Here is a 13,732-nt window from a genome sequence, read left to right as displayed (position 1 = left end):
GTTTAATATGAACATAAAAGTAGTTACCAAACCCCTTTCTTTGAGAGCCGCTGCGGGTTTTCCGCGCGCGGCGGCGGCCTTCGGGCACACCCCCCGGGGACACGCGCGCTAGCGGTCCATGGTGGGTGCTCTACAGGAGGTTCGCGATCGCTTTAGTGCGTTGTGTTCTGCTGTTGTGTAACTTATCCATTGCATTTACTGTGCGTACTATTATGTTTTATTTTTGTCGGCCTGCGCGGCCTTGTCCCTGTTTTACGAAAAAAAAGAAAAGTAGTTACCAAAGCATTCTTGGAAAACTGACGATGCATCTTCCCAGACGTAACTAGAATCTTAAAGGGGTTGTAAAGCTTTTTTACCTTTAACCACTTAAAGCGGGGGTTCACCCGTACGTAACACTTTTTCCCCCTAGATTCCTGCTCGTTTTGTCTAGGGGAATCGGCTAGTTGTTTTAAAATATGATCCGTACTTACCGTTTACGAGATGCATCTTCTCCGCCGCTTCCGGGTATGGGCTGCGGGACTGGGCGTTCCTATTTTGATTGACAGTCTTCCGAGAGGCTTCCAACGGTCGCATCCATCGCGTCACGATTTTCCAAAATATGCCGAACGTCGGTGCGCAGGCGCTGTATACAGCCGCACCGACGTTCGGCTTCTTTCGGCTACTAGTGACGCGATGGATGCGACCGTCCGAAGCCTCTCGGAAGCCTGTCAATCAAGAAGGAACGCCCGCTCCCGAAGACCCATACCCGGAAGCGACGGAGAAGATGCATCTCGAAAACGGTAAGTACGGATCATATTTTAAAACAACTAGCCGATTCCACTAGACAAAACGAGCAGGAATCTAAGGGGAAAAGATAAAAAAAATATATAATTGGGTGAACTCCCGCTTTAAGACCCGGACCAAAATGCAGCTAAAGGACCAGGCCCCTTTTTGCAAATCGGGACTGCGTCGCTTTAACTGACAATTGCGCATTCGTGCGACGTGGCTCCCAAACAAAATTGGCGTACTTTTTTTCCCACAAATAGAGCTTTATTTTGGTGGTATTTGATCACCTCTGCGGTTTTTAGTTTTTGCGCTATAAACAAAAATAGTGCGACAATTTTGAAAAAAATGCAATATATATTACTTTTTGCTGTAATAAATATCCCCCAAAAAGATATAAAAAAAAACTTTTTTTTTTTCCCTCAGTTTAGGCCGATACGTATTCTTCTACATATTTTTGGTTAAAAAAAATCACAATAAGCGTTTATCGATTGGTTTGCGCAAAATTTATAGCTTTTACAAAATAGATAGTTTTTATTGCATTTTTATAAAAAAAAAAAAAAAATTCTTACTACTAATGGTGGCGATCAGCGTTTTTTTTTTTTTATTTAAAATAAAATAATCCACTCTATTACAGGAGTATATAATGTACAATGTGTGTGTTTCTGTAATATAATTGCGGGGAAGAGAGCTCCGGCGGGTCATAGATGCGCAGAGCGGCGCTATAACGAAGGTATTTGGCACATTTATATTACAGAAACACACACATTGTACATTATATAATACTGTAATAGAGTGGATTAGGGGATTACTGTCAGGCAGGGAGGGAGAGGGGGAGAGAAGACCGCACATTACATGGTAAGACCTACTCCGAAAAATAAGCCCTACTGTGTCTTTTGTTGCCAAAATTAATATAAGACCCGGACTTATTTTGGGGGGGAAACACGGTAGATATAACTTGTTAATTGTGTATTCACAACCTAGACGTGTTTTGACTTTTAAACTCCTTTATTTTTATTTACTTTTTTTCTTCTTTTTTTTATACTTTTTGGATTAGCCACACATTCTAAATTCTTTTTTGGACTCTTCTTAAATTTTTGCATTTACGGGGAGTTGGGGGGCTGGTTCCCAAAAGGATTTCAATGTAAGATTGGAGTTCAGATTGGTGGGGGAAATATAATTTGGGGGCTCCGACTAGGACATGGCAATATAAATCTGACAGAGGTTCTTTCAAACTCCATCCAAAACTAAAGAGAATGTTTTGGTTTTCGGGGTACACTTTAGACTGGACTGCCATAATTGCCCTCTAAATGGGCAGGTGCAAGTTCCGCTCTCTTCCAGCGATGGGAAATACATTTATTTTATCCCGCCCTGTGATTTGTTAGCTCAGCTGTCAGTTGGTTGAAGGGGAATATATAGCACAGCCCTTGTCACAAAAGAGGGAAATGTCCATGTGTTTGCGCCCCCTGGAGGGGAGGGTGAGAAGGGAGGCCAGGTGCAGTCTCTGCCCCAATTCTCCGCCAGCAGTGCAACTGGGGCACGGAGAACTTTAATATTTGGAGGACGTCAGTCCTTTGACTTGCTGTCGATTTTGGTATCAAACCTGTGGAGGAGGAGGCAATAAAACTTGGCTGCTTCTCATAACTTGTTTTGTGTGTGTGTGTGTTTGTTTTTGTATTTTTTTGCATCCATCTTTCTGTAATCAAGTGTTTTTTTTTTGTTTTGTTTTGTTTTTTTGTTTTTTTCCCAAAAGAGTTCAATGTTCAGTCATTTTGTGACTTTTTGTCCAGCTGGAGGTCAGCAATAGGCCACTTCGATTGACACCACCACAGTGCCGCAATCATGGCTTGCTAAGGACCAAACTCTAATGCCGCGTACACACGGTCGGAATTTCCGACAAAAGTTCGATGTGACCTTTTGGTCGGAAATTCCGACCGTGTGTAGGCCCCACCTGACTGGAATTTCCGACAGCAAAAATTTGAGGGCTGGTTCCCAATTTTTCCGACAAGAAAAGTTCCTGTCGGAAATTCCGATAGTCTGAATGCAATTCCGAAGCACAAAAATCCACGCATGCTCGGAATCAAGCAAAAGAGCCGCACCGCCTATTGAAATTAATTTTTCTCTGCTCATCGTACGTCACCGCGTTCTTGACAGTCAGAATTTTGTGTGACCGTGTGTATGTATCACAAGTTTGAGCCAGTATTCCGTCGGAAAAAAATCCACGGTTTTCTTGTCGGAATTTCCGATTGTGTGTACTCGGCATAAGGGATTGATTTACTAAAGGCAAATAGACCGTGCACTATGCAATTGCTCCAGTGCTGTCCATCCAATCATGTGCAAGCATAAATGCTTTTTTTTTTTTTACTTGCTTGCACGTGATTGGGTATATTTACAAAGTCAAGCTTTACCACATTTACTAAGCTCTGGAGCAACTGCAAAGTGCACAGTCTACTTTTAGTAAATCGGCCCCTACATGTCTTTAAAACTGGCATCGGCCTGTCGTGGCAAAAAGCTGGGCTGTATGCAGAGCATACCGCCATTTTGCCCTGTGCTATTAAGCACAGAATCCATCTTAATGAAATAATCCATAATTAAACTAAATAGATTCACTCACCATCATTCTCTGCCATTCATACAAGCAAGAGACCTCACACCAGCATGTTCTCATTCCATTCAGCTCTTAGTCATCATCTCTTCTGACTTCAAGCCCCTTCTCTCTTTATTTATGTCAATTTGAGTAACAAAAGAAGGTGGTGGCTTTACAAAACAGCCAATCAGACATGGTGTATACATTCAAAAGAACCAATCACAGACATGTGATTCAAACAATGCTAGTAGTGATGTATACAAATGGCTGCGGGCAGTCGCCATGTGCAGACTGCCATTGTTGCAAATCATACTTAAATCATGGATCAGATAACCATAATTTTCATATAGTTATCCTACAGTTTCCAGGTACGCAGATCTGTCCACTTGGGGTCATTTAATGCAGTCGGCAAGAAGTGGCCAGTCCCTTGCTGAGGCATAAATTAACGTCCCTAAAAGGAGCGTGCAGATCTGCTGTTTCCATGGAAAGGTGTTTGCCCCAATGGCCTTCCACCAACGTCTGTATGCGTGTATTCGCTCACCTGAGCGCACTACAGCAAAACCGACACTGGGGGGACATCTGACAACATACATTTATAGAATTTTCCACAACAGGCCCAGATTCTCAAAGGAGATACGCCGTCGTATCTCTGAGTCTGAGCCATCGTATCTATGCGCCAGATTCTTAGAATCAGTTACGCATAGATTTGTAATAGATCCGACCGGCGTAAGTCTCTTACGCCGTCGGATCTTAACTGCATATTTACGCTGGCCGCTAGGGGCGTGTACGCTGATTTACGCCTAGAATATGTAAATCAGCTAGATACGCGAATTCACGAACGTACGCTCGGCCGACGCAGTACAGATACGCCGTTTACGTTAGGCTTTTCCCGGCGTAAAGTTACCCCTGCTATATGAGGCATACATGCGGCGTACCAATGTTAAGTATGGACGTTGTTCCCGCGTCAAATTTTAAAATTTTTACGTCGTTTTCGTAAGTCGTTCGCGAATAGGGCTGGGCGTTCATGTCGAAAGCATTGGCTTCTTGCGGGTTAATTTGGAGCATGCGCACTGGGATACTTTTACGGACGGCGCATACGCCGTTTGCAAAAAGCTCATTTACGCGGGGTCACATAAAATTTACATAACACACGCCCACATCTACCACATTTAAATTAGGCGGGCTTACGCCGGCCTATTTACACTACGCCGCCGCAACTTTCTTTTAAAAATACGGCACTTGCCTGTAAAAGTTGCGGAGGCGTAAGGTAAATAGTATACGTTACGCCCGCACAAAGATACATGCATCTACGTGAATCCGGGCCTTCATGGGCAACCAGCGGTGGACCAATGAGCTCCAGTATGTTCCATGCAAAGCTGCAGTGCTATTCTTCCAGCACAGGTTGCAGAGTGGAAGCTAGACATCTGGAAGATGACTGGGCTTTTTTTTTTTGTACAAGTAAGCCCATTGTGTTCCTAATGGTAGTATCATTCGTGGTGTTTTGTAAAATGTTGGGCTGTGTCTCCCCCTACTGGCTGACATGAATAGTGGGGAGCCAAAATCATTTTCAGGGCCATGGAATGCATAGTTCATTGACATCAGTCCCTGAGGGAGTATGTGGGGGGATATAATTACTACTCCTATAACTGAATAGTATTTTAAAGGATTGACAACACTACTCTAAATGGTAATTTATATTTTACAAGAGTGACCAAAACTGCTTTCCACTTCTGTTAGTGTGAGTGACATCTTTCCTAAACGGATATTTTACTCTTTATCTATCTCTATCTATCAAAAAAAAATCGTGTGTGTGTGTGTGTGTGTGTGTGTATATATATATATATATATATATATATATATATATATATATATATATATATATATATATATATATATATATATATATATATATATATATATAATCTATATCTCTATCTCCTATCTCACGGCTCTTTGCAATCATAAATACATTGGTGACTATATACACTAATATTTAAAGTGTTGACATCACTGCTATCTGTACTCAATATACACTCATATACACTAATATTGAGTGATGACATCACTGCTCATATTTACAGTGACAACAGTTTTTCATATACAGTCATGTTTACAGTAGTGATGTCACAATTTGTTATATTTGCATCAGTGACATCCCAGCTCTCCATATACAAGTTTATAGTGGGTACTTCAATGAACTTCATATACAACTATTATTACAGTATTGACATCACGGCTCTCCATATTTATATTTACAGTGGTGACCCCACTAATAATATACAGGTTATATTTACAGCGGTTACATCCCTGTTTTCCATATAAACCCATATTTACAGTGGTGGCATGACTGTTCTCCATAGGCACCCATATTTACAGCAGTGGCATCATTGCGCTCCATACGCGCCCATATTTACAGTAGCGGCATCACTGTTCTCCATATTCACCCATATTTACAGTGGTGGAATCACTGCTCTCCATAGACATCCATATTTACAGTGGTGGCATCCCTGTTCTCCATAGGCACCCATATTTACAGCGGTGGCATCCCTGTTCTCCATATTCACCCATATTTACAATGGTGGAATCACTGCTCTCCATAGACATCCATATTTACAGTGGTGGCATCACTGTTCTCCATAGGCACCCATATTTACAGTGGTGGCATCATTGCTCTCCATATGCGCCCATATTTACAGCGGTGGCATCCCTGTTCTCCATATTCACCCATATTTACAGTGGTGGCATCACTGCTCTCCATAGACATCCATAGTTACAGTGGTGGCATCACTGTTCTCCATAGGCACCCATATTTACAGTGGTGGCATCATTGCTCTCCATATGCGCCCATATTTACAGCGGTGGCATCCCTGTTCTCCATATTCACCCATATTTACAGTGGTGGCATCACTGCTCTCCATAGACATCCATATTTACAGTGGTGGCATCACTGTTCTCCATAGGTGCCCATATTTATAGTAGTGGCATCACTGTTCTCCATAGGCACCCATATTTACAGTGGTGGCATCCCTGTTCTCCATATGCGCCCATATTTACAGAGGTGGCATCCCTGTTCTCCATATTCACCCATATTTACAGTGGTGGCATCACTGCTCTCCATAATCACCCATATTTACAGTGGTGGCATCACTGCTCTCCATAGACATCCATATTTACAGTGGTGGCATCACTGCTTTCCCAATGTGTGTTCTGATATACAGCCTCCTATATTTATTAGCAAAAAGTAGAGCTGCCTGTTTTGAATTGTAGAACGTTAAATACATTAAGTTCCCTTTTTATGGAACGGTTTGTCAAGTGTGTCGTCTTGCGAGGACTCAAAAATTTTCCAATCTCTTGCAGAGCGGGAGTCCAGGGAGGAAGACCCGACTACATCCGAGACAGAAGAAACCTACCCGACGAAGCCACGCAAAAGGGGCCAAGGGGTCTCGGATCACAAAGCCATCGCCCTGAACAACTTCCGTCAGAAAAAGCAGTCTGCCTCCAGGATTGTGTCTGTGGAGAACAACAAAGGCCAGACTCACTCTTTACCCGAGTACAGCATCGAGTCAGAGATGGTGAGTGAAGGTGTCAATGACTGGTTGGAGAACATGTGATAGGTCAAAGGCTTGTGTGTTAAAAATTTGTATTTTATTTTTTACGTTAAGAGTCAACAGAAGGATCCATCCAAAATTCTACTGCTTGCAATTGACTTTTCCGCATTGTATAATCTGAGTCTTGGGAACCTTTTTCTAATTGAAACCAATATGTGTGGTTGACTTTCCTGCGTAGAGCCACAATGTTTCTTTTTGGAAAATCTTCCCTGTTGAATTCTGGTGCATTTTATCCATACATCAATTTTCCATAGAATTTTTTTATTTTTTTTTCATACAAAACAGTTGAGTACCAGGCTGGTACTCAACTGTTTTGTATGAAAAAAAATAAGCAAGTGGCTGTGCAATACAAGATCCAACATGGTGATATTAATGTTTTTTTCTTGATTGGATTAAAACCGCGTCTGAGTCTCCAGCCCAAGTTTTCCTTTATGTTGTGGATGGAGTTGGGAAGGATACAAATAACTTTCAGGTTTTTCTTGCTGTCCCCTTTTACATCCTGTCCTGCTGATATGGAGTCAGAGGAATAGAAAACGATCCGTCAAAATGGCTAAAGGTTAAACAAATTTTTTTTTTTTTTTAGGAAAATTGGGAAGGGTGGGAACCTTGGTTGGGTTTACTACTGTGTCTTTCTGTCATGGTAAACCCACATTCTCCATATTTCTTGTCCTGGAAGTCTACGGTGTCACATTGCAAGTGGAAACCTTCCAATGTGGAAATAAAAAACCTGAAATTCTACAACATGTTCACACGTATACTTGGTCCAAGGCTCAAGCGTAAATGTTCCTTTTGGATAGAATTTGGAGGGCTACAAATCAATTTCTGTTTTTTCTTGCTGTCTGTCCCCATTCGGGAGATTGGGGTTTTTCACTGCATCCAATTCGCACGACAGGCGAGTGTGACCGGCTTTCAATGGAGCCGATTGCAAAAGGGTCCTGTGCATTTTTGGGTTCGGTTGAGGTGCAAATTCAGGCAAAAATTTGGACCTGAATCACACCGGACCCCAGGCATGAAATCACGGCCACACATATGTGAACCTGGCCTGATTGAGTTCATTGCTGTGTTTTTCTGTCCTGGTAAACCCCCCCCCCCCACTCCTCATTTCTCATCCTGTTATCATAGATTAGCACTCATGACACATAGAAAGTAGAAATCTACCAATGTCACAATAAAAACATGATAGATGTTCTAAACTAGTGGTCTCTAAACTGTGGCCCGAGGACTGGATGGGGCCCTTTGCTTGCCTTTATCTGGCCCTTGGGGCACTATTCCTCCAACTGATTCCAATGGCGGGGCACCAGTCCTCCCAATGACTCCAACAATTGTGCACTGTTCCTCCCCATGACTCCAACAATTGGGCACTAGTCTTCCCCATCCCCATGACTCCAACAATTGGGCACTAGTCTTCCCCATCCCCATGACTCCAAAAATTGTGCACTAGTCTTCCCCATCCCCATGACTCCAACAATTGGGCACTAGTCTTCCCCATGACTCCAACAATTGGGCACTAGTCTTCCCCATCCCCATGACTCCAACAATTGTGCACTAGTCTTCCCCATGACTCCAACAATTGGGCACTAGGCTTCCCCATGACTCCAACAATTGGGCACTAGTCTTCCCCATGACTCCAACAATTGGGCACTAGTCTTCCCCATGACTCCAACAATTGGGCACTAGTCTTCCCCATGACTCCAACAATTGGGCACTAGTCTTCCCCATGACTCCAACAATTGGGCACTAGTCTTCCCCTTGACTCCAACAATTGGGCACTAGTCTTCCCCATGACTCCAACAATTGGGCACTAGTCTTCCCCATGACTCCAACAATGGGGCACTAGTCTTCCCCATGATGCCATCAATGGGGCAATATTCCTTCCATTAAAACTAATTGTGGATCTTTGCTTACTCCCATTGATGGCAGATCATTTTTTACTTCCACCAGCCACAGTCTGGCCCCCTTAAAGCCTGAAAAACAGTGATCTGGCCCGTTTAGAAAGTTTGGAGACCCCTGTTCTAAACCTTGCCCACTGTATTAAAAACTAAAAATTCTGTCTACAACTGGACATAAAAGTGAAAAACTAGTGAAATGAACCTCCTGCTACAATGACTAAGAAACAATACTTTTTTCTTTTTCCCAGGGTCCTTGCCGTAGACAGATGGAGACCGTTATGCAGGACATGAAGATGTCTCATCGTGTATACCCAAGGGCATTCTATATTCCCAACTGTGACCGTAAAGGATTCTTCAAAAGGAAACAAGTAAGAACATCTCCAACAATGTCACAGACTTGGATCCATCAAGCTAGCATAAAAGTATCAACAACAAAGGACTTTTTTTTTTTGCCTTTACTTTGATTAGTAATATTGAAAAGTATCTGTCATCTGTACACAAGCCTGGTTTTGTGAAAAGGTCACTTAGGTGAGGGCCTAGGGCTGAAAGATTTCAGGTGGGTGTGGAAGGGTGGCAGACCGTCTCGCATTTCATTATTTTTCACCTCTTTCATAGTAAGTCTTCAGGAAGAAAAAAAATAAATGTTTGAACCTTAAATAGTAAATGTCTCTTTGTTGGGGTGGAGCAGGTGTTTGATCCTTGTTGGGTCTCATCTGTTGTCTCAAGACCTTGTTTTGAGGTCCACCTCCTCCTCCACCCCAACTCAACCTTAAAAGCAGCAAATTTTTGCCAGAGGCCGAGGTCAGTCTTTAACCACTTAAGACCCGGAATATTATGCAGGTAAAGGACCTGGCCCCTTTTTGCGATTCGGCACCGAGACGCTTTAACTGACAATTGCGCGGTCGTACAACGCGACTCCCAAACAAAATTTATCCTTTTTTTTTTTTCACAAATAGAGCTTCCTTTTGGTGGTATTCGATCACCTGTGCGTTTTTTCTTTTTTGCGCTATAAACAAAAATAGAGCGACAATTGTTGAAAAAATCTAAAAAAAAATACTTTTTGCTATAATAAATATCCCCCAAAAAAAATATTAAAAAAAAACAACGTTTTTTTTTCCCCTCAGTTTAGGCCGATACGTATTCTTCATATTTTTGGTTAAAAAAAAATCGCAATAAGTGTTTATTGATTGGTTTGTGCAAAAGTTACAGGGGTAGATTCAGATAGAGATACGACGGCATATCTCCTGATACGCCGTCTTATCTCTGAGGTGGCGTTTCGTTTTTTTTTTTTACGCGACGAATATGCAAATGAGGATTTCCGCCAATTCAGAAATGAACGACCGCCCGGTGCATTTTTTTTACATTGTTTGCGTTCGGCTTTTTCCGGCGTATAGTTACCCCTGCTATGTGAGGGGTATCCTATGGTATCCTATGTTAAGTATGGCCGTCTTAACAATGGCGCATGCGCAGTTTGTTCGGCACGGGTACGCGCCTGATTTAAATTTTACACGCCCCCTAGCCGTGGAATTTGAATTTCTGCCAGGGGATTTTACGATACGCCGCCGCAACTTTAGAGGCAAGTGCTTTCTGAATAAAGCACTTGCCTCAAAAACTTGCGGCGGCGTAACGTAAATCAGATAGGTTACGCGGATCTAAAGATCCGCTGACCTATCTGAATCTGGCCCATAGCGTCTGCAAAATAGGAGATAGTTAGTTAGTTTTTTTTGTATGGCATTTTTATTAATATTTTTTTTTTTTACTAGTTATGGCGGCGATCAGCGTTTTTTTTTTTTAATATGACTGTGACATTGCGGCGGACACATCGGACACTTTAGACACCATTGGCATTTTTACAGCAATCAGTGCTGTAAAAATGCACTGATCACTGTAAACATGATACTGGCAGTGAAGGGGTTAACCTGTAGGGGGCACTGAAGGGGTTAAGTGTGACCTAGGGAGTGATTCTAACTGTAAAGGGGCGTGGCTTGATGTGACATGTCACTAGGAAGAACGGGAAGATGTTGTGTTTACACTGACATCTCACCATTCTTAAGCTCTGTGACCCAATCGCAGGACACTGGCGGACATCGAGTCCGCGGGTCCCGTGGGCACGGTCACGCAGCTCACGACCGGGTCGAGAGCGCGACCACACGGCGGCAATTTAAATGGGACGTATATACTGTATACGCCCATTTGCGCAGCCGTGCCATTCTGTTGATGTAAAAAGTCGTGCGGCGGTCGGCAAGCGTTTAATAGATTTAAATAGCGACTATACAATTAAATGGGTGTCACCGTATCCTGCTCCCTCAATGAGGGAACTTATTGCTAGTGATTAAATAGATTGTTTATTTGTATTTATTTTTTTCATCAAAACAAATCCAATTACAGCTTGGGATTCAAAATCTTTAGTATTATTGTCTATGTAAAGATTTTCATTCAGAAGTCCGTTTTTTCTTAAAATTAATAATTTTTTTTTTTTTTTCCCCTGACAGTGCAAGCCCTCCAGAGGTCGCAAGCGCGGGATCTGCTGGTGCGTAGATAAATACGGACTTAAGCTTCCCGGAAGCGATTATGCCGCCGGTGACCTGCAGTGCCACAGCTTCGACAGCAGCAACATCGAATGATCCTGCCGCGATCTCAGTAATGCTAAGACGGCCCAGGTGGACACGATCACTCTTCTTTCTTTGTTACATGTTCCCGGGAAATCCAGAGGAATTTTTTTTTATTTTTTTTTATTTCATTATTTTTAATTTTTTTTCCTCATCTCATCAGCAATGGAAAAAAATAAAATATTGAACGCTTCAGAAGATAACACAAAATTAAAGACAATGATGAAGAAGCTGAGGAAAGGTGAACTTCTGATGAATAAATAAAAAAATAAATAAAAATGGAGTGAAGCTTGAGGCAACGGAAAAAGTGAATTTTTAAAAAGTTGAGTCTTTTCCGTTTTGAGAATCTGTTGCGTTTTTTTTTTTTTTATATATATATTTTTATTTTTTGACAAGGGGGAAACTCCCTATAAGCTTTTCTTGGCTCCATGCTGTTTTTTTTTTTTTTATTATTATTTTTTTTGTATCGACTGACTGAGGAAGGTGACAGGGCATCTAATATTTTAGAGAAAATGTATGTTCTGTTTAAAAAAAAAAAAAAAAAAAAAATGGCAAGCTTTTGGGGCTTAACCAAAAGTCCTTGAAACATAGCCTGTCAACGCAGACAGACCTCCCCAGTTAGTGGCGACAAACAAAGTCATGGAGACCGAATGATGTCGATGAAAACGAACCAAGAGGCCAGATCTTGGTTCAGCTTTCACCGACTGACTGAAGGCCTAGAAATCGTTTTACCTGTCACTTTAATTTCAATTTTTTTTTTTTTTTTGGGACAGGGCACAGGACACTTGTAACAATGCACTCCATGAAACGAATAACGCTTAAAAGAACAGTGGCGGCACTTTTTTTTTTTCTCTATTCATAATTTAATTTTCTCGTTGTGTTGACTCTGTGTCAATCAAGGCATGGTTTTTAAAGAAACTTGACCGAATTCTCTACACGACAGCTTGTTTTCAGTCCTTAGAAGCGTGGCACCGTTTTTTGCTTGAGTACTTATTTCAAGTTGGGTGTGCAGATTCACCTTTTAACGCTCTTGATTACTTTATCTGACAGCAGAAAGTCCTTTTTTTTTGGAGTATTTGCTGAGAAGCTGTGACTTTTTTATTTTTTTTCTCCTCTATTCTGCCTCCATTTGGCAGAATATTCAATAACGGCTCCCCAAACCCACTTTGCTGCCAATATTTTTTTTTTTTTTATTATACCTGCACATGATTAAAAAATGGTTCATTGCTGAAGGCATCACCCACTAGTTCAGGTTCCATGTGTAATTAATACTAAAGGCCTACAGTGCACTTTTAGCAGCCTGGTTACGGACCTGCTCTCTCCCAGTCCTTCCTCCCGCTCCCCCATTTTTTTTTTTTTTTTTTTTTTATGTTTTGCAGAATAATTGGTGCTGTTTTTTTTTTCTTACTGACGTTTCAATGGTTTGTTGAAAAATATAAGCTAAAAGGACAAGTGGAAATATTGCGTTTCCTTAAGCATCGGGGGGGAAAAAATGGTTGAGTGGATCTCTTGTTTAACAAAAAGAAAATGAAGGCTTTAGATACCACTTTTCTAAGTCTTGCCAAGCCATAGGGAAGATTTTTTTTCTGACACTTTTAAAAAAAAAAATGCTGAACTGGTACGAGGTTCAGGAAGAATTTATTTTTTTATTTTTTTTTATTTTAAAAGCCAGAAGCAGCGGGTAGATTTACTAACAGGAGACCGATAACATGGTGGTCACAAAACCAGTTTTGATGGATGGACCACTCCAGTATTGGAAAGAATTTGAAGACGTATTCGCTTTAAAAAGAAAAATCGACCTGTATGCCCGAAAACCCAACATCTCGAAGGACAAAAAAAAAAAGACTGGCTTTGGATTGTAAAACTTTTCTTGCAAAATTGGGGATTTTTGGATTGGGGAAAGTCAATCTTGCCATATTGGATGACCAGCTGTAGACTTCATTGAGTAGCATTGCTGATAGTTATGCTTGGCATTCCTTGACTCGTTGCCTTTCAGTTTCTGGATGGAGGAAAATAAATGCAAGACAATAAGTTAGCACGTGGACTTTGCAAAAAAAAAAAAGTGAAATGGAAGACGCTGGCCGAAATTTAACACTACGGTTCGATTGGAATGTTTGATGGACGTTTTATTTTTTTCTCTTGAGCTCAGCAAATTTTTGAATGTTCTCTGCTGTGTGTGCGTGTGTGTGTGTTGCAACATTTCTTGAAAGCTTTGTATATTACTCCTGTAACAATTTTATTTTTTTTGGTCAAATATATATTGCTGATTTAGTGTTA

The 13,732-nt window shown here is 41.5% G+C and overlaps 1 protein-coding gene across 1 annotated transcript in view; it reads left to right on the top strand.

The window, feature by feature from the left end:
* IGFBP5 (insulin like growth factor binding protein 5) overlaps nt 1-13,517 on the top strand; it is a 47,724-nt gene extending 34,207 nt beyond the window's left edge. Inside the window, exons 2-4 of the mRNA XM_040358199.1 lie at nt 6,707-6,921; nt 9,095-9,214; nt 11,339-13,517. Coding sequence (XP_040214133.1) covers nt 6,707-6,921; nt 9,095-9,214; nt 11,339-11,470 — 467 coding nt within the window. The 3' untranslated portion in view covers nt 11,471-13,517. The remainder of the gene's footprint in view (nt 1-6,706; nt 6,922-9,094; nt 9,215-11,338) is intronic.
* The last annotated feature ends 215 nt before the right edge of the window (nt 13,518-13,732 follow it).

This window comes from Rana temporaria, chromosome 6 (genome assembly GCF_905171775.1).
Source record: "Rana temporaria chromosome 6, aRanTem1.1, whole genome shotgun sequence".
NCBI lineage: Eukaryota > Metazoa > Chordata > Amphibia > Anura > Ranidae > Rana > Rana temporaria.
Note: the sequence above shows the minus strand (reverse complement) of the source record. Positions and strands in the feature narration are given on the sequence as shown.